A 21,151-nucleotide genomic window follows, 5' to 3' on the forward strand; every position below is an offset into this window, starting at 1 on the left:
GTTGGAGGGTTAAAGAGGAGACCCAAGATAGGGAGCTAGAGCCTCCAGGAAAAACCAGAATGTCAGGGAGGCCACCAGCCCCACAGATGAGAGAAGCAGCCATGGATGCCCAGCCTCCAAGAGGTGGCCTGCAGCAAGGAGAAGTGTGGGCTTTCCCCCTGAAAAAGAGCAGGGGGAGTCCAGGAGACAGGGCTGGAGGCAGCCAACAGACCGAGATGGAATCCCCTGGGATGGGCAAGGTGCCAGGAAAGATGTGGAGGGGAGGAAAGAAGCAGTCAACAGGGTGAGCAAGAGTTAGGAGGGACAGCATTGGGCACACCAAGCAGGGCACAGTGTTAAGGAAGAAGAGCTCTGAGGAGCAGAGAAGAGAGCTGCAATCAGGGCTCAGTCATGGAAACAGAAGTGACAAAAGGATGCTGGGAGCCCTGTGGAAGAAGGAGGCTAGCAGGAAGGGAGGGCAAGCAAGGGAAAGGCTAGGGAGCAAAACCAAGGAAGCACTTCTGTCTTGTGTTTAAGAGGAAAGAAACCCTGTTCCTATTTATAAGTTGAACGGAAGGGACAAACCAAACCAAGAGGAAGAGGCTGAGGACCCTGGGGAGGATGGGGACTAATGGAGAGGTGGGACACAGGAATGCCCAACCTGGCCGGGAAGAGGAGGAAGGTCCCAATGCCACTGGGAAGTGGAAACCCTGGGGCAGCCGGGGCAAGATCTAGGGTAGTTGGGACAAGGGGCTCTGCAGACCCAAAACACCATCTTGATATCACAAAAGCACAAAATGCATAAGGAAGGTGAGGGTGAAGGACAAAGGGATTTCAGAAACAAAGATAGTATCACTAAATAAACATCCACAGAAATAACAGTATTTCCATGCAGAATATTTATTGTAAATGTTTCCATTATAGACACCTGTTTAACAATGTATCCAGTGTACATTTTAACAGGTGGCAACATCACCACAGGTAGCTTTGATTATGTAATCAACACTTTTAACTTTCCCTACACACGTACATAAAATGTGAATGGTGGAATATATAAGTTAATCGTCCTCCTTTAAACTACCTGAAAAACTACTCTCTCTTACTCATTTTGCATTTTTCTACACAGTATTTTTCCATGCTCTTTAAAAACAGACGCAGGAGCTTTGGAAGAGCAGAAATGCAATTACTTACATACAATATGATGAGAAGTGTTTCATGATACACAAATTGACATAGTACACGTTATTAACATAGTACAAGTTTTTAGTGTGTAGAAAAAATAAACTTACAGTGAATAAATAAACAGCTTTCTATATCAAGTTATGCATGGAGTATAAAAAGTAGTTACTATATATATATACATATACATATATATAAATGTGCATGTTCTAGAGTATAAATATACTATATACTTAAATATTTCACGTGACAGAACATTATTTCATCTGTTTTCAGTTTTGTACATTAAAATACGTCTGGCAGTTGGGGTCTCCCCTGATCTCTGGAGACCCTGGGATCCTCTTCCCATTCCAAGGGTAGACACACCAGCAGAGTCCCGCCTCTCCATCCATGGATGTCTCACACTGCAAAGACAAGACCAAGGTCAAGAGCAGCAGATGACAAGCTGACAGGGAAAGTAGAGCTATAGCTGGCCCTTTTCTCAGTGCAGCCGAGCACTGCAGAGCTAAGCCAAGAGTCCCGGCTGTGAAACCAGCTGCCCATGATGCAGGCAAATCTCACACCCTCCTGGTTCTCATCATAAAATAGAGACAGTGACCGAGTGGCACATGCAATAATGACTTCCCACATGTGTTAAACAGTACAGTGTGTGCACAGCTGTCTGCTTCATAGCCTGATGTCAGGGGAACCCAACCCAGAGGGAACATGTCTCATGTGTGCCCCACTGTTCATTGCCTGTGAAGCAGGGCCTAGTCCTCAGTTTCTCCCAATAAAATCTACAGAACCTGTACTTCACTGAGACCTAAAGCACTCCTCAATATGAAATCTTGGTCTGTTTGATCTCATTTATTATCTGGCAAGCCACAAAAATATTGTTGTGTTTTATTAGACAGTTCAGGGAGAAAAAAGTGTAAGAGCTGTCCAAATAGATACTTGCTTTCCTAAGTTAAGTTTGTTCCCTTCCTCTCTTGTATAGGTGAGGAACCCGAGATCCAAGCGTTAGGGGGCCTAGGAAAGTCTTCCATAGCTATTGGCTTGCTGAGTAATGGAGCTCAGGCTTAGCCCCAGGGCCCCGGTCCAGCGCGGGCTTTCCTCCTCTGGTGGTGACATATCGACCTGTTCAATAGGCTTTCTTCACCTAGCTTTCCAGGTTCCCAGAGGGGTGGATCTGGCTCAATACAACCACTTCTGGTGTCTACTTTGGAGTGGACATTCTTTGCCATGAATGACCGTAGCTTGGCAGGAATGTAGGGCAGTAGTCCCTTTCACCCTGACGACACACACTGGCAAGGCCACCTACCTGTCTGCTGTGATAAAATCCATTCTTGTTGCAGTTTGGCAGGTAAAATTTGGAAATTTCTTCTCCTGATGTCTCCTGTGCCTTGGCTAAACTCTCTACGACTCTGTAGAGTTCTATTCGGCAGGGCTCCTAAGAGAATAACTTGACATTAGGATATCTAACAAGACACAGTGAATTATCAGCCTAGACAGTGACTGATGGAAGAGGTTTTGTAGAAGCAGGAGTGGCCCTACGATCTGGCCACAGGGACCTGGGACTAAGTGTCATGTGATGTGCTCCCTCTGGGCCTCTTTTTCCTACCTGTGATTAGTCTGTCTTAAGTTGTTCAGATAAAGAATAAGAACACCATTCTCTCCCTCACCAAACACTCTCTCAACACCTGCACAGAGACATCCCCTGGCAAGAGCCTCACCAACACCACAAAACTCTTCCCAACTCCTCCTGCCACTTACTGAATACTTTTGGCACCCGCCATCTGGTTAGAAGAAGAGTGGGCATAACTCTTAATTAAGAATTTAGCAGAAGAGATTTCTAGATTTTGAATAACTTTCCTCTGCAATCTACAAGGCGATTTTACATAAACTAAATCAAGTGAGGATTAAGGCATTCATTTGGATAATTTAAGAGTCAACTTTCCTCCATTTATCATTATTCTCAGATGAAATTCCAAAATGTTGAGAAAATGGTTAATCCTCCCTTTTTCTGGGTAGGCATGTTTGTGGAAGTAATTTTTTTCCTCAAATCGAGTCACTCTGACTTTGATTCTCTGTCGCCCTCAAGTGGTAGAATTCAAAACAGACATAATTAAGATAATGTGGAGTTGATGTTTAATGAGTTCGGAGCTTCAGTTTGGGAAGACGAAAATTCTCAAGGTAGATATTGGTGGTGGTTGCAGAATAACATGCATTACTTACTGTTACTTAATGCCACAGAAACCTATGCTTCAAAATAGTTAAAACAGTAAATTTTATGTCTATTTTATGACAATTTTTTTTAAAGGGAGGCAAATGATACAATGGGAGTGAAAGCAGTTAGGCCCTTGTACTAAGTTTTGGAACAATGTAACTCAATGCTCTGACACCCTTTAGAGAGGAGCTCAGAGACATGAAGTAACCTATTATCAGGAACTACATTTTCTTTGCATCCAGTGGGCTCCTCTCCTGAAAGTCCATGTGTTCACAGCTTGACAAAGTTTAGCTGAGAAATGGCCACTAGGTTTGGGGGGGAAAACCCTTTATTTATTTCCAGGGCATCAGGACCAGGCAGGAGTGGGCCAGGTCTGCTTGTCACAGCCAACTCAAGCTACATCCTCTGACAGGAGAGTTCCCACCACCCACCTGCTGGGTCTCACCTTCCATTTTTTGATGTTGGTGACATGGAGAGCCTTTGAGCCATCATAGGTATTGATGGCGTCCCAAAGGATGGAATGATTCTCTTCAGAAGGGGCCATCAGATGGAAATTATCCAGGAGCTCCTCCTCAGTTATCTCTGTGCTCTCTGGGCTTTCAGGGCTCCCTGCCTCTGGAAAGGAAACATTGCAGACCCCATGAGCCCTCCCAAAGCATCTGTACCTCTTGGGCCCCCACGAGATCACTTCCTTCCCTCAAAACCAGGCTGGGCCATGAGGATGGCCACATTCCTTAACCTGATTTTCACTGACTCTCACTGTAAAGGACCTTGTAATGGTTTCCAGGAAGAGTGATGACCCAACAGCAATGCCAGCTCTGTTCCTGACAATAGTAAGTTTCAGGGCCTGGCAAGGTGCCCCACGTTTCTGCTTTTAAAGCAGCAGGGGAGCAGAGCAACAAATGCATTTGCTGAGGCTGAGAACAACCCTAAAGAAGCAAGGATTAGAGTTCAGTTCCTAACTGCATTAGTGGAGAGCCTCGAAACCTCAGCTTCCCCATCCTTAAAATGGGGATTTTACTAATATCCCTGAATGGATGGTACAGTTCATCTAGAAGTGGAGTCTAGAATGCAGCTCTCCTGACCCAGAGTACTACCCTCTTCTATTTTGGGGCCCCTGCCTTCCCACGTCCTAAGGGACTTATCTGCAACACCCCCTCCACCCCCGTGCCAAGAGGATCTTGCAGATAGAGTCCAAAGGTGCATGAACAGAATCAGCACACTAGCCTATAAGGGACCCCCTGTGGAAATCCATCTCCTTGAGGATCAGTGAGACGACTCCCTTTCATTTCCTCTAAAGGGCAGAGAATCTGCAGGAAATCCCTGTTCCCTCCTTGGAAGGGTCACTGACTCTCACGCACTCACTCTAACACCCTATCAGGGTATGGAAGTCCTAATTCCTCCAAGAATGGCACAGGACAGGACGTGCAAGCAGCCCAGATGAGGAGATAGGGGCTGGAGTAGAGAAAGAGGCATTTCCTCCACTTCCCGCTACAAACAAATGCCTGCTTAAATCCAGGAAAGAACCTGATTGTCATGTTCTTAGGGGGCAACATACACATCAAACATTGTTTTTCTATGGCAATGAATGGAAGTGAAGCTTTTAGCCTCAACTCTCACATTATGTTCTGTAAACATCTGGGAAGCACATACTGTATCCAGGACGTATATTACAAAGGACGTTCCAAACACCTCCTGGGGAGGCCAGCAGGAGGGATTCCCTTCTTAGGCCTTCCCGGATGCTCCAGCCACTGGGGCTGCCCACATGCTGGCAAGGAGACTGGTGGGGGACCAAGGGTGGCATCCCAACTGTGGAGGCAGCCCCACCGCCTCCCTCTACTCTTGCTGTCTGGGTCTCTAAAGATCCCTGGGCTACGAGGGCCAAGTGCGAACTTCCTCCTTGAGTCTCCACTAAGCTATGTGTGCCCTGGAACATCTTCCTTCTTTTCCCAGGGCACGTCCTGCCAAGACCATGCAATCATCGGCCTCCACTGGGTGACCCAAGCTCCTTCCCCAATTACGTGCTCTGGTTTCAAGCTCTAGTTGTGGACAAGCCCCTGCCTGGCTGCAGCCCCACCCAGTAGTTAGGGGAGTGGGGACGGGAGGTGCCGGCGGGGCAGGAGGTGCTGGAGCAGGGACGGGACTGTGGTACCTGCAGCATGGGAAGCGGAGGCGTCAGACTCCCGCACGCAGGCGCCTTGGCCGCGGGTGAGGGCTTGCAGAGGTTGCTGCTCCCCCGGCAGCGCGCGGCAACTGAGTCCCCGAGCGCAGCGTGCAGTGGCCACGCCGCACGCGGCGCCCAGAGGCAGGGCGCACATCGGGCAACAGCCGCAGCCGGCGGACCGGGTAACCTCCGAGCACGAGGCGGGCACCGGCGGGCAGAGCGCGAGCTTCTCGGCGGAGCAGGGCGCGCACTGCCACGGAGCGCCGGCTGTCACGCCGACCTGGACAGTCAGCAGGAGCAGTACCAGCCAGACGCGAGCAACGGGGACCTCTGACATCTCCAGGCGCGGGCAGCAGACAGGGGCCGATGCTCTCTGGGCTGGTGGCGGCGGGCGGTGGCCTATACTTTAGGCAAGTGATGGTGGAGCGGTGGCCAGTGCTCTCTGGGAGGGTGGCGGCGGCGCGGCGGCAGATGCTCGCTGGATGGGATGGCGGTGGCCGATGCTCGCTGGACACAGCGCGCACCTTATAAAGGGCACAGGCCGCGCCACTTGCACCAGGAGGTTAATGATTGGCAGCGCGGCACGCTAGGAGCTGAGTGTTCAAAATAAGTTTGTTTTGCTAGTGCACCCAAGGCCCTACGCAAACCGCAGATGGGAGGAGGGTAAACGGTTTTGATTTCATACTGTTTGTCCTGTTGTCAGGGGGGTTCAGGCCCTGAGTTAAAGTCCAGTTCTAACAAGTGCTCAGCTGGGAGGGGGATGACGTTTGTTTTTGTCAAAAAGACAGCCCAGGCCCAGCTGGCCAGGCTCTTTAATTGACACAGAAAACGCCCTAGAGATCTCCTGCAAAGCGTCTTCTGCAAAAATTAAAAATTCCTGGGTAACACCAGCCCACTCAGCAGTTCTCAAATGCAGAAACCAAGGCCCAGAGTGAGGAAAGGCGAGATGGGGTTAGAATCCAGGTCTCTGCAAGCCCTAGCAGGTTATCTGTGGAAAAGCCCGGAATTGCTTCTCTTTCTGCAGGAAAAAGCCTCCAACCTGCAAAAAAACAAAACAAAACAAAACAAAAACACAGTTCATCCTGGGGCTCTGCCAAGCTCCCCAATCTAACCAATCTCACTCTACCTCCAAGAGCCTTTCTCCTCTTTGGAGGGGCAGTTACGAAGGTCTAACAAGGTCTTGTTAGCAGTGGAGCCAGAATCCCAGGGCACCCACGACTTTCCCGCGTAGGCCAGATATTCATCAGTAGCAAATGCGAAGTTTTTCTCTTTAGTTAAAATTCTCATTTCTCGGATATTCTCTGTCACAGGAAAGAAGTCACAAGAAAAAAATCCTTCAAAGAAAGTCAGAATCAGGCTTATCTCCAGGAGTTGCAGGCTCTCCCCATCACTCCCTCCATGGCCTTCCAGTGGAGAGCTGTGATCAGGGAGTGTGCCATGCTCCAGGCCTGCCCCTTGGCCTCTCCTGTGACCCCCAAACCCCACATTTTCCCACCCACCTGCCACCATCTTTGCCTCCCATTCCGGGCACAGGCTCAGGGCTACCCTACCTCCAGGCCTGGGCCTCCTATTGTCCCTTCAGATCCTTTAGGAGTGGTGTTGCCAAACTGGGAAATTGGAGGTGGCTTGTCCAGCCCCTTGCTTTATAGAGGAGAACACTGAGGCCAGAGAAAGAAGGATATTGCCAGGTGAAAGTCACAGAGGCTATAATGGTGGATCCTGAACAAGAATTCACATTTCTGATGCCCACACAGTCCTGTTTACTGTAAGCAAGCCCTAAGTAAATGCCTTTCTCTCTAATCTGGCTAAAACACTCTAAAACGCTAGAGCATTGCTAAATCACCTCAAGCGACAGTCATTCTTACATTCAAGGAAATGATCCCTGCTGCTCCCTTCAGGGAAGGTGTAAGGGCAGGTGAAAATAATAACTGCCCTGACATTCTGAAGCTGGAGCTAGAATGGTCTGTGCTAACAATGACACCCTCAGCTGTTTATCCTACAGATAATGAGACAGACGTGCGAGATCATTTTAAACTTACGTGAAAAAATACATAAGCCAATCCCTATCCGGAAGCCATACTGCAAACAACCTAAATGCCCATCTCTAGGTGCTGGATACATAAATCCTGGGGCATCCTTCCACTGGAAGACAGACGGCTATTAACAAGAAAGAGCAACTCTGATTTTCTCATAGAGAAAAATCTCTAAAAGTAAAATGATTCAACTTAAGTAAAATCTCCTAGCTAAGTACAAATGAGAAAGTACAGAGTGTGGTACTGTTTGTGTACAATAAAAGCAAGATGAATGTATGCAACTGATTCTACATTTATTGAATGTTTTGGGAGGAATACATAAATTGATAGCAATGCCTTCTTTAGGTGGTGGTGAAAAATGTGACTGAGGGACAGACTGGTTCTCCTAGCATACCCTTTCTTAACCTTCTGAATTTGTAGATGTATTTACACTGTCTATTACATTACCAATCTAAAGAATAACCAAGGGGCCAGGCGCAGTGGCTCATGCCTGTAATCCCAACACTTTGGGAGGCCAAGGTGGGCAGATCACCAGAGATCAGGAATTCAAGACCAGACTGACCGACATGGCAAAACTCCATCTCTACTAAAAATACAAAAATTATCCGGGCATGGTGTCAGGCACCTGTAATCCCAGCTACTCAGGAGGCTGAGGCAGGAGAATCGCTTGAACCCGGGAGGCGGAGGTTGCAGTGAGCCAAGATCACGCCATTGCACTCCAGCCTGGGAGACAAGACTGAGACTCTGACTCAAAAAATAAAAATAAAAAAATAACCAAGTTGAAATTAACTGATGACCTCCTTTTCTCACCACTTTCCTGTTTCTGTGGCCTTTGGGAAGTGACTTGGATTTGACAAACTGGCTTTTGTTCTACCTCTAAAGTCTCCAAAAAGTAATGGCCCCAGCGTCTCCTGCAAAAATCAAAATAAGGCAGTGAGGTCATTGCAATTGGAAGTTTATGATTGTTTGTCATTATTTCTTTACAGAGCAGAGTTTGGTGTTTGGTAAAGGAACTGACCAACGGTTTTGAATTTTTTGACATTATTTTTAGGGTAGATCCCTAAGCAATTTGATTTCCGGAAGAAGAATGTGTGCTCTGTATTTTCTCTCTGACTTCCTCAGCTTGCAATCAGTGCCCACACCTGCAATGTTTTCTTAATGAAACACATGAAAGAGGCAATTCTTTGGTAAATATCTGGAGGCCACCTGCTGTGTGCCAGGCAGTGTACTCGGCCCTGGATAGTTGTGCACTTGCTCAGCATTCGTCCCACCCATCCTCCCTGAGGTCTCACTTGTCCTGCATGTAGTGAAAATTCCTCCCCTCAAGGATCGATTTCCCAAATGTTTTCCTTGCTTGCTTCATAGCAACAGCAAACCAAATAGCCCCCAAGTTGAGACAGAGCTCTCCTCCTACTCCTGATGCTCTGTCAACACAGATGGAGCCAAGCCCCTCCCTACAGGCCTGTGTAGGCCGTCTGTCCATCCGTCCATCCTGTGTGGGAGTGAGCGGCCCTGCCCTGGCAGGTTGGAGTCACAGCTGATGATGTGACTGCTCACACAGCCATTTCTGGGAACATTCATGAATCCCCAAGCCCCACTGCCCCCTGGCAGGGGTCACAGCCTGGCCTGCCTTTGGTGCTCCCAGTGCTCTGACTCTCACAGCTGGCTGGGGAGGCTGGGGAAGCGCCCAGGGGAGACATGAAAGGATGTGCATCTCTCAGCTCTGGGAAGTGCAGGGTGGGCCCTGGGAGAGAGGTCTCCGGACCCGCTGCACCTCAGCCTCAGTTGGCCTGACCCTAACCCCATGACTTTGGTCTTGCTATTCTCAGTGCCTGAACTTCCATCACCCTATCATGCTTATCAAGTCCATGGTCTCTTCCATCCATCCCGGAAACTCTTGCAGGACTCTATCCTGATATTCCCCACCTCCTACAGCTGCCCCCTCAGAATGAATTGCTCTTCCTTCCAGCTTCTCCATCTCAAGCTCCCAAGCTTCTCTCTGCATTCTTTTCCTCACCAAACAGTGACCGCAGTGGAGTGGAAGGGAGGTACCCTTCCAATGTAGGGCAGGTACTGAGCTAGGTGTGGGGGAAAGGGGTGATGGGATGCCCTACACTGAGCCACAGTCTTGCCCCCATCTGGCAGGAGGATGGTCTGTCAAGGGCGGGCTACTTACAACCTCACCCTTAGGATAAGTGAGGTGGGAAGAGACAGCAGGTCTATTTGTGTCTGGGTACGTCTCCATAAGCTGCTGGCCATGGCTGGTCTTGGAGGCTAAGTGGCCTTCCCCCAAGCAGCAAAGGGATGGGGTGTGCAATGTGGGAGAATAGAGATGATGGTGGGGTGATGGCAGACAGCTGGGAAGAGTGCAGTGTGTTCAGGGAAGAGCCAGTAGTTCTTCCTGCTGGGAGCTGGAATAACAGGCAGGGAGGGGCAGGGGAGCAGGCAGGGAAGCAGGCACAAAGAGGCCTGAAGGCTGTGCAAAGGGGTTTAGACTCCTCATTAGGGCAGCAGGCCACCACCACAGGGGTATAAGCAGGCTAAGAGAGTGGATATCCTTAGAAAGGAGGTTCTGAGTCAGCCACTGCTCATGCCCGTAATTCCAACACTGAGAGGCTGACGTGGGAGAATCGTTTGAGGCCAAGGATTTGAGACCAGCCTGGGTAACAAAGCAGGACCCTGTCTCTGTGAAAATAAAAATAATTAGCCAGGTATGGTGGTACATGACTGTAGTCCTAGCTACTCAGGAGGCTGAGGTGAGAGGATCACTTAAGCCCAAGAGTTTGAGGCTACAGTGAGTTATGATCACATCACTGTACTCCAGCCTCGGTGGCAGAGTGAGACCCTGTCTCAAGAGAAAAAGAGAGAGAGAGGAGAGAAAGAAAGGAAGAAAGAATGGAGGAAAGGGAGAAAGGAGAGAGGAAGGAAGGAAGGAAGGAAGGAAGGAAGGAAGGAAGGAAGGAAGAAAGGAAGGTTGGTCCTGGAAGATCACCAGGGAGGGAGCCGGTGCCTGGGGACCCCTCATTCCTGCACCCCTTCCGAGCACCAACCAGACACCCAGAAGCTGAGGATCAGCCATGAAGGAGGCAGAGCCCCACCCTCAAAGATGTAGAGGGGGAAAAATAGTAAACAAACACTTTAACAAATGCACTGCAGCTTGTGATTAATTCATGAAAGAAAGAAAAGAACATCAGGAAGGGGACTATGGAAAGATGCTTCAGATGGGATGGCCCACATAGCAACCAAAACTGGTGAGAGGAAGAGTTAGAGACAGATAAGAAAAGTCAGAGAGCCATAGACGAGGTCCATGCCTTAGCTCAAGGCCCCTTGGACTCCCTGGAGCCAACTGCACAACTGTGTGCTTCCGTGTGGTCTTTGGCAGTCATCATCGACGCTAACAGGCCTTTGACCGCCCAAAGGTTGAGGACCATTCTGGGCTCAGTTATATCTTCATGGCACTGTTCCTTCCTCCTATGACCCCTTCTCCATGCCTGGGGACCCACCATAAATGTCCTCACCTCTGCACAGCCTGACTTCAGTGGCCCCCTGTGCAATCCTGATGCTTGATGTCACATTGGGTTATACTAATGCTGAAGAGCTAAAATAAATGCCTATCTACGTACTTCTGTGTGTGTGTGTGTGTGTGTGTGTGTGTGTGTGTGTGTGTGTGTTGGGGTGTGTGTGTGTCTCACCTGGTTTAGTGAACAGGGGACAAACACATAGATGTCCTTCTGTCCAGCACCACACAGGCACCAATAGGTGCCCCATGCCCATTTGATAAAGAACTATGAATCCAATTTCACAGGACACCTGGAATCAGAGCATGAGAGCAGGGAGGGGCGGGGGAGCTAGTGTTTCATAAACGTTTACTGTACTGGGCATACCTCATGCCAAGCCACACATGCCAAAATTGCCAGTAGGTCTCATCACCACCAACTGGAGGTGGAGCCCCTTCTTCACCCGAATCAAAGCCTTTACCCTTCCTGCCATACCACACAGGCATTTTATGTAGGCTAGGGCCAAAAATGTCTGTATGTGCAGGGGCAACTGGGAGCATATTTTGGGAGGCAGGGATGAACAGTTGTTTGGGGTAAGTGTGGAAAGCTTTCAGTGCTAAACATGGAATTTGTATTCAATCAACTGAGCAAAAAAGGGTATTAAACCAGGGACCAGGAGACCTCCTGCCTCACTGCAAATTCTCTGTGCTGCAAAGGAAAGGAAACCACTATCAGTGATTCAGAAAAGGTGAGGGACACATAATCATAGCAGTCCCATTGTGTCACTCCAGGGGGTGCCTATGAATAGGGCCACACACGGCCTCTGCCAGTAATTTGATGGCACTTCATAACACATCTGTCTTTTTCTTGTGGGAACGGCAAGAACAAGTGTTGACCATTGCACTCAACAACTCAGCTCTGACAATTGTGTTAGCCCTTAAAGGGGAGGTCATGAAAGCTGGGAAGTATCAACAGCAGAGCAGCTCTGGAGCAAGACTGTTTGTTTTTGTGCCTTAGATTTCTATGTCCTAGCATGTTGCATAAAGCCCCTGGCCTCAGTTTTTTCACCTGTAAGATGGGGATGATGGATTGCCTGCTTCATGAACAGGAGCTATTGTCATCCTGAGCTGCACGGTGGCTCGTTCCTGCCAAGGGCAGAGGCTGGGGCCTCTGGGGTGGTGCAGTCACACGGGCACTTCCATCATCTGCTCTTCCCAATCCTGCCTTCATGCAGTGTGCTGCTTACTCACCAGCAGCTGAAAATTGGGCAATCCATGCTCTGAAAAACAATACAAGAGTCAAGGGCAAAGTCAAACTTTCAAAGGGAAGAAATGCTGCAATCCAGGGACACCTCAGAAAGGAAGTTGTTTTTAACATGGGGAAAAAAACAAAGTGATGTTTTGCTTATGTTCCATGATCAACACAGGGGATGATGTAAATCTGTGCAAAGGCCCGACGTGCTGCCCTTATCTCCCAAGCTGATGAAGGACACCGCTTGGCAAACTGATGGGAAAGTTTGAAAAAATAGCTCTCGCCCACACTCCCCACTAATCAAAGTGGAAAAGTCACCTAGCTCTTGTCACGTCAACAAAACCCAGTTTCTAAACACAGGAGGAGCACAAATGTATCCAGGCCAAAGCCCAAGGGACCCTGTCAGAAGACCAGGGTCTGAATCTCAGTGTTGGTTGTGGAAGCGAGGCCATCCCGAAGCATTTGCATTCAGGGTGCAGTGGGTTGGGTGAAAGAGGGCAGTTATCAAGTGCAAACATAGGGCAGGTGCTCTTCGTCTTCATTCTGTTATGCTCCCCCCACATCAAGGCTGCTCAGGCAACAGACCCCTCCTAATTTCTCACCTCTGGTAAAGTGGGGTGGTTTAGACCACGGTCACTCACTAATTGGCATTTCTACCTAGATGAGTAGAAAGGCCCATCCCCAGGCCCTACACCAACCCCAGACTCCGGCCTCTGGGGGCGCATCCCACACTCTGTTATTTGGCAAGCCTCCTAGGAGAATGTGTTGCATGCTCAAGTCTGAGGCCATTGGTTCACGAAGCACTTCTGGGCCCGCACTTGCACAAAACCACTCCATAAGAAGTGAGAGATTAGGGTAATGGATACATTTGAGGGAAGAAACGAAGAGGCAGAGCTATCATTGCTGCAGCTGGGTGGTGAGAGAGCCTGGGTGGTGGAGGGAAATGAGGACGAGCCACCAGGACACCAGAGCTCCCTGTTGCTCACTCCCAGGAGACACATGCATCTCATTCCCCCAAGAATCTTCACCACCCATATACAAACTAAGATGATTTGGTAGAAGATGACACTTACCTGGACCATGCATGGGCTTCAGGAAAGTCACAACTCTACTACGTTAGACGTGGTGTTGTTTGATTAACCTTGAATTCACTAGATGGTGGGAAGTGTCCATCACTTTGGTGAGGTGAAAATTCCCATACCAGGTTGGCCCCGTGAACTCATGCCATGACCCCCATGGGGATTCTGTCAGCAAGAAACCTCAATGTGCTTGTGAGGCCATCAGTCCAACACAAACACCAGGGCTGCCACTCACCCAGCCCATAATAGGTCACCCCACAGGGGCAGCAGGACCTCTCCCACCCCAGGATGGAGCTGTCAAATTACTCTTCTCAGGTCCCCAGGCCCTTGCTGCACTCCCTACACACACTGACTTGGAGCAAAGGCTGTCAATTACAACACAGCTGCAAGCACTAAGGACGGGTGACCCCGGCTCTGCAGGACTTTGTGACATGGCCAGGCAGCAATGACCCTGAGGTAAAAAGAGTGGGAATCTCATTCCCCAAGTCACAGTGTGCCCATCACGTGGGGTACCATCACCTGCATACAACATGCCCATCACATGGGGTGCTGTCACCTGCATACAGTGTGCCCATCACCTGGGGTGCCATCACCAGCATACAGTGTGCACATCACATGGCAGGCCATCACCTGCATACAGTGTGCCCATCACCTGGGGTGCCATCACTGGCATATGGTGTGCATATCACACGGGGTGCCATCACTGGAGTTACCGTATGAGGATCATGTGTTTATGAAAACCACAGCATGTTACTTTTGGGGGACTTGGACTGTGGTTTGTTCCCAACTTTTCTTCATTACAAATAATGCTGCAATCATTTTAATCTTTCCTTTCCTAATGATATTTTCTCAGGATAAAATTCTAAGTTTGAAATAACTCAAGTTCAGACTTTTTAAGGCTCTAGATTCACAGGTTAAACTCCTCTTCATCTCAATTTAAACAGCCGACAACAATGTATGAGAGTATAAGTTTCACTTCAATATCAGCAGTATTGTATGTTGACGTTGTCATGTTTGCAGATTCAGTAACTTTATTTTTTTGTGTGTGAAGACAGAGTCTCACTCTGTCACCGGGGCTGGAGTGCAGTGGTGGAATCTCAGCTCACTGCAAACTCCATCACCCAGATTCAAGTGATTCTCCTGCCTCAGCCTCCCGAGTAGCTGGGATTACAGGCACCCACCACCATGCCTGGCTAATTTTTGTATTTTTAGTAGAGATGGGGTTTCACCATGTTGGCCAGGCTGGTCTCAAACTCCTGACCTCAAGTGATCTGCCTACCTCGGCCTCCCAAAATGTTGGGATTAGAGGCATGAGCCACTGTGCCCAGCCAGATACAGTAATTTTAAAGCAATACTGTGTTAGGTTATTTTGTACTTAGTTGATTATTAATGAAGTTTATAGTTGATATGGTTTGGCTCTGTGTCCCCACCCAAATCTCATGTCAAATTATAATTCCCACTGTTGGAGGAGGGGCCTGGTGGGATGTGATTGGATCATGAGGGCAGTTCCTAATTGTTTAACACCATCCCCCTAATGCTGCCTGTTTGAAAGTGTGTAGGACCTCCTCCCCACCACTCTGCCATGTGAAGATGGTGCTTGCTTCTCCTTTGCCTTCTGCCATGATTGTAAGTTTCCTGAGGTCTCCCCAGAAGCAGAAGCCTGTTCAACCCACAGAACCATGAAGAGATTAAACCTCTTTTCTTTATAAATTACCCAGTTTCAGGTATTTCTTTATAGCAGCATGAGAATGAACTAATGCAGAAAATTGGTGCCAGGAGTGAGGCATTGCTACAAAGATACCTGAAAATGTGGAAGCTACTTTGGAACTGGGTAAGGGGCAGAGGTTGGAACAGTTTGGAGGGCTCAGAAGAAAACAGAAGATGAGGGAAAGTTTAGAACTTCCTAAAGACTTTTCAAACGGTTGTGACCAAAATGCTAACACTGATATGGACAATTAAGTCCAGGCTGAGGAGTTCTCAGATGGAGATGAGGAAATTATTGGGAATTGGAGTAAAGGTCAATGTTGCTATGCTTTAGCAGAGACTAGCAACGTTTTGCCCCTGCTCCAGGGATCTGTTAAACTTTGAACTTGAGAGAGACAATTTAAGGTATCTGCTGGAAGAAATTTCTAAGCAGCAAAGCATTCAAGACATGACCTGGCTGCTTCTAACAGCATTGGCTCATATGCATGTGCAAAGAGATTATCTGAAGCTGGAAATTATTTTTAAAAGGGAAGCAGAGTGAAAAAGTTTGGAAAATTTGCAGCCTAGCCATGTGGTAGAAAATAAAAACCCATTGTCTAGGGAGGAATTCAAAGCTGCAGAAATTTGCATAAGTAAAGATGAATCAAATGTTAATAGCCAAGACAATGGGGAAAATACTTCCAAGGCATTTCAGAGACCTAAGGGGGCAGCTACTCCCAACACAGGCCCAGAGGCCTAGGAGGGGCAAATGGCTTTGTGGGCCAGGCCCAGGGCGCTGCTGCTCTATACAGCCTTGGGACATGGTGCCCTGTATTACAGCTGCTCCAACCTCAGCTATGGTGAAAAGTGGCCAAGGTACAGCTCAGGCCATTGCTTCAGAGGGTATAAGCCCCAAGTTTTGGTGGCTTCCACGGGGTGTTGGGCCTGTGTGTGCACAGAGGCAACAGTTGAGGCTTGGGAGCCTCTGCCTAGATTTCAGAGGATGTATGGAAATGTCTGGATGTCCAGGCAGAAGTCTGCTACAGGGGCAGAGCCCTCATGGAGAAACTTTATTAGGGCAGTGTGGAAGTGAAATGTGGGGCTGAAGACCCCACACAGAAGGCCCACTGGAGCACTGCCCCGTGGAGCTGTATGAAGAAGGCCAGCATTCTCCAGACTCCAGAATGGTAGATCCACTGACAGTTTGCACTGTGCACCTGGAAAAGCTGCAGGCACTCAATGCCAGCCTCTGAAATAAGCTGATGGGGCTGAACCCTGCAGTCCCATAGAGGAAGAGATGCCCAAGGCCTTGGGAGCACACCCCTTGCATCAGTGTGGCCTGGATGTGAAGTCAAAGGAGATTATTTTGGAGCTTTAAGATTTAATGACTGCCCTGCTGGGTTTCAGACTTGCATGGGGCCTGAAGTCCCAATTTCTCCCTTTTGAAATGGGAGCATTTTCCAATACTTGTACCCCCATTGTATCTTGGAAGTAATTAACTTATTTTGGTTTTACAGGCTCAAGGTGAAAGGGACTTGCTTTGTCTCAGATGAGATTTTGGACTTGGACTTTTGCGTGAATGCTGTTATGAGTTAAGATTTTGGGGGACTATTGAGAAGGAATGATTGTATTTTGCAAAGTGAGAAGGGCATGAGATTTCACGGGGGCCAGCAGAATGATATGGTTTGCCTCTGTGTCTCCACCCAAATCTCATGTTGAATTGTAATTCCCAATGTTGAAGGAGGGTCCTGATGGGAGGTGATTGGATCATGGGAGTGGTTTCTAATGGTTTACCACCATCCCCCTAATGCTGCTTGTTTGAAAGTGTGTAGCACCTCCCCTTCCTCTCTCTCTCCTGCTCCACCATGTGAAGACAGTGCTTGCTTCCCCTTTGCCTTCTGCCATGATTGTAAGTTTCCTGAGATGACCCCAGAAGCAGAATCCTGTACAGCTTTCAGAAATGTGAGCTGATGAAACCTGTTTTCTTAAAAATTACCCAGTTTCAGGTATTTCTTTATAACAGTGTGAGAACAGACTAACACAATAGTTTTCCCTGCCCTGTGGTGCTTTACAAAGAGTACTGACCGCTTATTTACATCCTGGGGTCAAAAGCAACCTAGAGAACACTGGTTGTGTAGAAAACAACATGTTATCTGTTGTGGTGGAGTTTCCACAAAAACATATTCAATGGAAATGGAAATGGGGGCAAAGAATGGAAATGCTGGTGGAAAATCATGACTGTAACAATGTAGGTAGAAGACGTAGAGATAGAAGGTGCTAAAAGTTGTTGAGTTTACCACATGCCACACACTGTCTTGAAGATTTTCTACACCTTATCACAAGACCCAGCGAGGGGCTCTCATTGTCCAGGGCTATGTGTCCCCTCCAAAGCCCATGTCAGCAAGATGACAAGAGCTGGGCTCTGAACCTAGTCCTGCCACCACTTCCACAAGCACTGTATGTAACCCTAATGGGGTTTCAACATGGCTGACTAGCAGCCATACCCAAACTGGCAGCTTGGACTTGGATCACATCTGAATTCAGAGCCTGCATGTCCTGTGCAGTGAGGGGTTTGGGATTCTGTGCTGCAGAGCTTTCCTGGGATCCAGTGAAAAGAATGTGTCAGGCTCTAGGCTTGGACCCAGGAGCTTGCAGGTGCATGCATGGCTTCTCCCCTGGCTGCTGCCCAATTATGGCCATGACAGCATCTGACGGCTGCCACCCAGTGCTAGGCTAACACCACTCTGTGGAAACACACTTTGATTTCCCAATTATACTATTCACAGACACAAACAAAATATCCTTACACTGCCCAAACCAGTGTACCTATGTGCCAGGAGGTCACAGAGACCTGAGATTCAGGAGGTTGGGGCAACCCTTAAGTCAAGAGGTCAGGGCAACCCTAGAGTCAGGAGGCAACTCTGGGGACCTGGAGGTCAGAAAGCCCTGGGGGTGGCCTGGTCAGCAGAAGGGGCCGTGGGAGTGGCCTGGCCAGCTTTGTGCTGCATTTTGGGACATGAGATGGGATCCAGGCTAGGTCCTTGGCAGCACTGTGATCTTGGGCAAGTTGCCTGATAGCTCTGTGCCTCAGTTTTCACATTGGCAAATGGAATAGCACCTGCCACATTAGATTTTTCTGTATCAGTCCTTGTGATAGAAAATAATTACACTATAGGAGGTCAGGGTTCCTCACCAGGTAAGAGGGTTTTCATGGTAGTTATCTGAGTTACTGTTTTCTTCCTTGTGCTCAGAACGGCCCTCTGGGAAAGTCACTGTGGTTTCTTCGTCCTCTGCAAGATTCGACATGGCCTCACCCTGATGGCTCTCTGATGCTGTCTGCCCCTCTCTCCTGCCCTCTGACCCCTTCTAACCAGGACACACTCTGCTGTCCTCTGACTCCCCAGCATACTCTCCCAATTTTAAGGTCTGACCCTTAATTCCATCAGCAAAGTCTCTTTTCCCATGTGACAGAACAGATTCACAGGTTCAGGGGAATAGGGCGTGGTCATCTCTGCAGGCCACTATTCTGGGGCCAAGTGGTACTTCTGACAAATATTTGTCATGTGCATCTGTTTCATCCTTGCCTGGGACTGTTAAGGTCTTATGACAGGGAACTTAGACTCTTGTGCTTTCAAAAGTAATTCAGGACTCCAGTCTAAGAACAAACCACTCTGTCCTCAGTCACGCCCAGGTGGCATAGTGCAGGGAAGAGAGACCGGAGCAGGAACTGGGAACTGGGACCAAGCAGCCCCTGCTGCTTCACTCCAGTACTCTGGACAAGCCTTTCCCTTCTGCTGCCCTCAGTTTCCCTATCTGGAAAATGAATTGACTGTGCTAAGGGAGCTTTACTTTCAAACACTCTTATTCATTAGGTGTTGTTTTTAGAAAAATGCGAAGCAATTAAATGATGTTAAAGTTTATCCACCATCCTGCCATCTGGATATCACCAACGCTACCATTTCTGTGTGTCTCTTTTTGGATGTGTGTACATATGTGCCTGTGTGAATTTTGTTCCTTTTTTTTTTTTTTTGACTGAAGCCTCCTCCTCCCGGGTTCAAGCAATTCTCGTCTCTCAGCCTCCCGAGTAGCTGGGACTACAAGTGCACACCACCATGCCTGGGTAATTTTTGTATTTTTAGTAGAGATGGGGTTTCACCATTTTAGCCAGGCTGGTCTCAAACTCCTGACCTTAGGTGATCCACTTCTGTTGGCCTCCCAAAGTGCTGGGATTACATGTATGAGCCACTGCTCCCGGCCCTGTGTCATTTTTAAAATGAGATCACACTATACTGCTTATTCTATAGCTTTTATCTCCTTTAATATATCACAAACATCTTGTCTGTAGTGTGTGTATGCACATATGTGTACATCCATGCACATACACATGTTCATACTCACATATTGGCTGCAAAGTGTTCCTACCCTCAGATTCATTCTAATTTATTTCATCAGTGTCCTTTTCCTGGCTATGCACACTGCATCTACTTGGGCTTTTAAAGATAACACTCCACGGCTACCAGTTAACAGGAAATAAGGAACGACTCAGTTTAATTATCTCCTGACATACTCATACAAGCGGAATTGCTGGTTCAAGGCCATCCATGCTTTTAAGTGTATCATATATTCACATCAACTTGCACTCCAGAAAGGCTGTACCCCTACAGCCCCACCCCCAGGGTAGAAGACTTTCGAGCCACCCTCAGCACTTGAACCTGGAGTCAGTCACCTGGCTGTGTTGCTCTGTGCCAAACAGGACAAGTTGGGATGGCTCTCTGACAAACCCTTTCTAGTGCTCTCTGAAGCCTCAGGAAGAACCCAGGATTCAGGGATCTCAACCTCTCTTGCCACTGAGTGTTCTGAAAGCAGACAGTCAGAGGGTGAGGGTGAGCATCCGCCGCAGGCCTCAGCTCTGAGTGCTGTGCACGGGCCTAGGTGCTGAGAGCCCCTTAGCTCTGCAGCCGTGCCTCCTCATTTAGGTTCCTATGTGCAAATGTTTCAGAGCTGGGAAAGCCCTCACATAGCACTTCATTTTACAGAGAAAGGAGAGAGCCAGTGACAGCATTCATTCACCAAAATCACACGGCAACTTAGTGGCAAAGTTCAGAAAAACAATACAGAGCAGCAAGGGATAAAAAGCACTTATTTTGGAGTCAGATGGTCCTGGGTTCCTGTCTTGGTTCTGCTAAATACCACTACATGAACTCCAGCAATTTGCCCCACAACTGTGGGCTGTCTTTCCCTTATTAAAACAGGCTTACTGGCCGTGCATGGTGGCTCACACCTGTAATCCTGGCACTTTGGGAGGCCAGGGCTGGCAGATCGTGCAGCATGGCAAAGCCTGTCTCTACAAAAAAGTACCAAAATTAGCCAGGCCTGGTGGCATGCACCTGTAATCCCAGCTACTTGGGAGGCAGAAGCAGAAGGATCATTTGACCCCGGGAGGCGGAAGTTGCAGTGAGCCAAGATCACATTGCACTCCAGCCTGGGTTACAGAGCAAGACTCTCTCTGAAAAAAAAAAAAAAAAAAAAAAAAGTAAATGAATAATAAAATAAAATAGGCATACTAAAAACTTTGCTTTGGGGTTGTTAGAAAACTGAGATTGTGTCTAAGAACAAACTACCACAGATCACTCTAGTCGTTACTAGCTTCTGAATTGCTCTTTTTAGTTCCATTCCCCAAAAAACTTAAGGCGTGGTTAAAGATTACTATTAGTATAGATCAGCTTTAGTATAGATTGGGTAATTTACCATTACTCTGTGGCACGTGTTGCCTTTCATTTGTGCAGTGGTTCCTAAGTAGACCTGCAGCAGAGCAACACCTGGGAGTCATTAAGTGATACCAATCACGGGTCCCTGCCCAGGCCTGCCCAATCAGGAACTGGGGCTGGCCCAGCGCTCTGGGCTCTAACAAGCCCTACAGGAGGTTCTGAGCAGCTCAAGTTTCAGAAGCACTGAATGAAGGACTGGTAAGGAGTCTTCTGCAGAGAAACATACTTTGTAGTCCAATGGTTGTGGGTCCTCTCTGCTTTTCTTGATATGGAAATGTGTTTTTTTTTTTTTCAGTTGCCTTGTGGATTGAG

At 48.2% G+C, this 21,151-nt stretch overlaps 1 protein-coding gene across 1 annotated transcript; it reads right to left on the minus strand.

Annotated features, from left to right (window-relative positions):
• Positions 1–855: 855 nt before the first annotated feature.
• IGFBP1 (insulin like growth factor binding protein 1) lies at positions 856–6,030 on the minus strand. The gene is made up of 4 exons (XM_032758144.2): positions 5,517–6,030; positions 3,810–3,979; positions 2,459–2,587; positions 856–1,562 (listed from the first exon to the last, which is right to left on the minus strand). The coding sequence occupies exons 1-4, from the start codon at positions 5,863–5,865 to the stop codon at positions 1,431–1,433; spliced, it is 780 nt and encodes a 259-aa protein (XP_032614035.1). The 5' UTR covers positions 5,866–6,030; the 3' UTR covers positions 856–1,430.
• Between the last annotated feature and the right edge of the window lie 15,121 nt (positions 6,031–21,151).

This window comes from Hylobates moloch, unplaced genomic scaffold (assembly GCF_009828535.3).
Source record: "Hylobates moloch isolate HMO894 unplaced genomic scaffold, HMol_V3 SCAFFOLD_1, whole genome shotgun sequence".
NCBI classification, from domain to species: Eukaryota; Metazoa; Chordata; class Mammalia; order Primates; family Hylobatidae; genus Hylobates; species Hylobates moloch.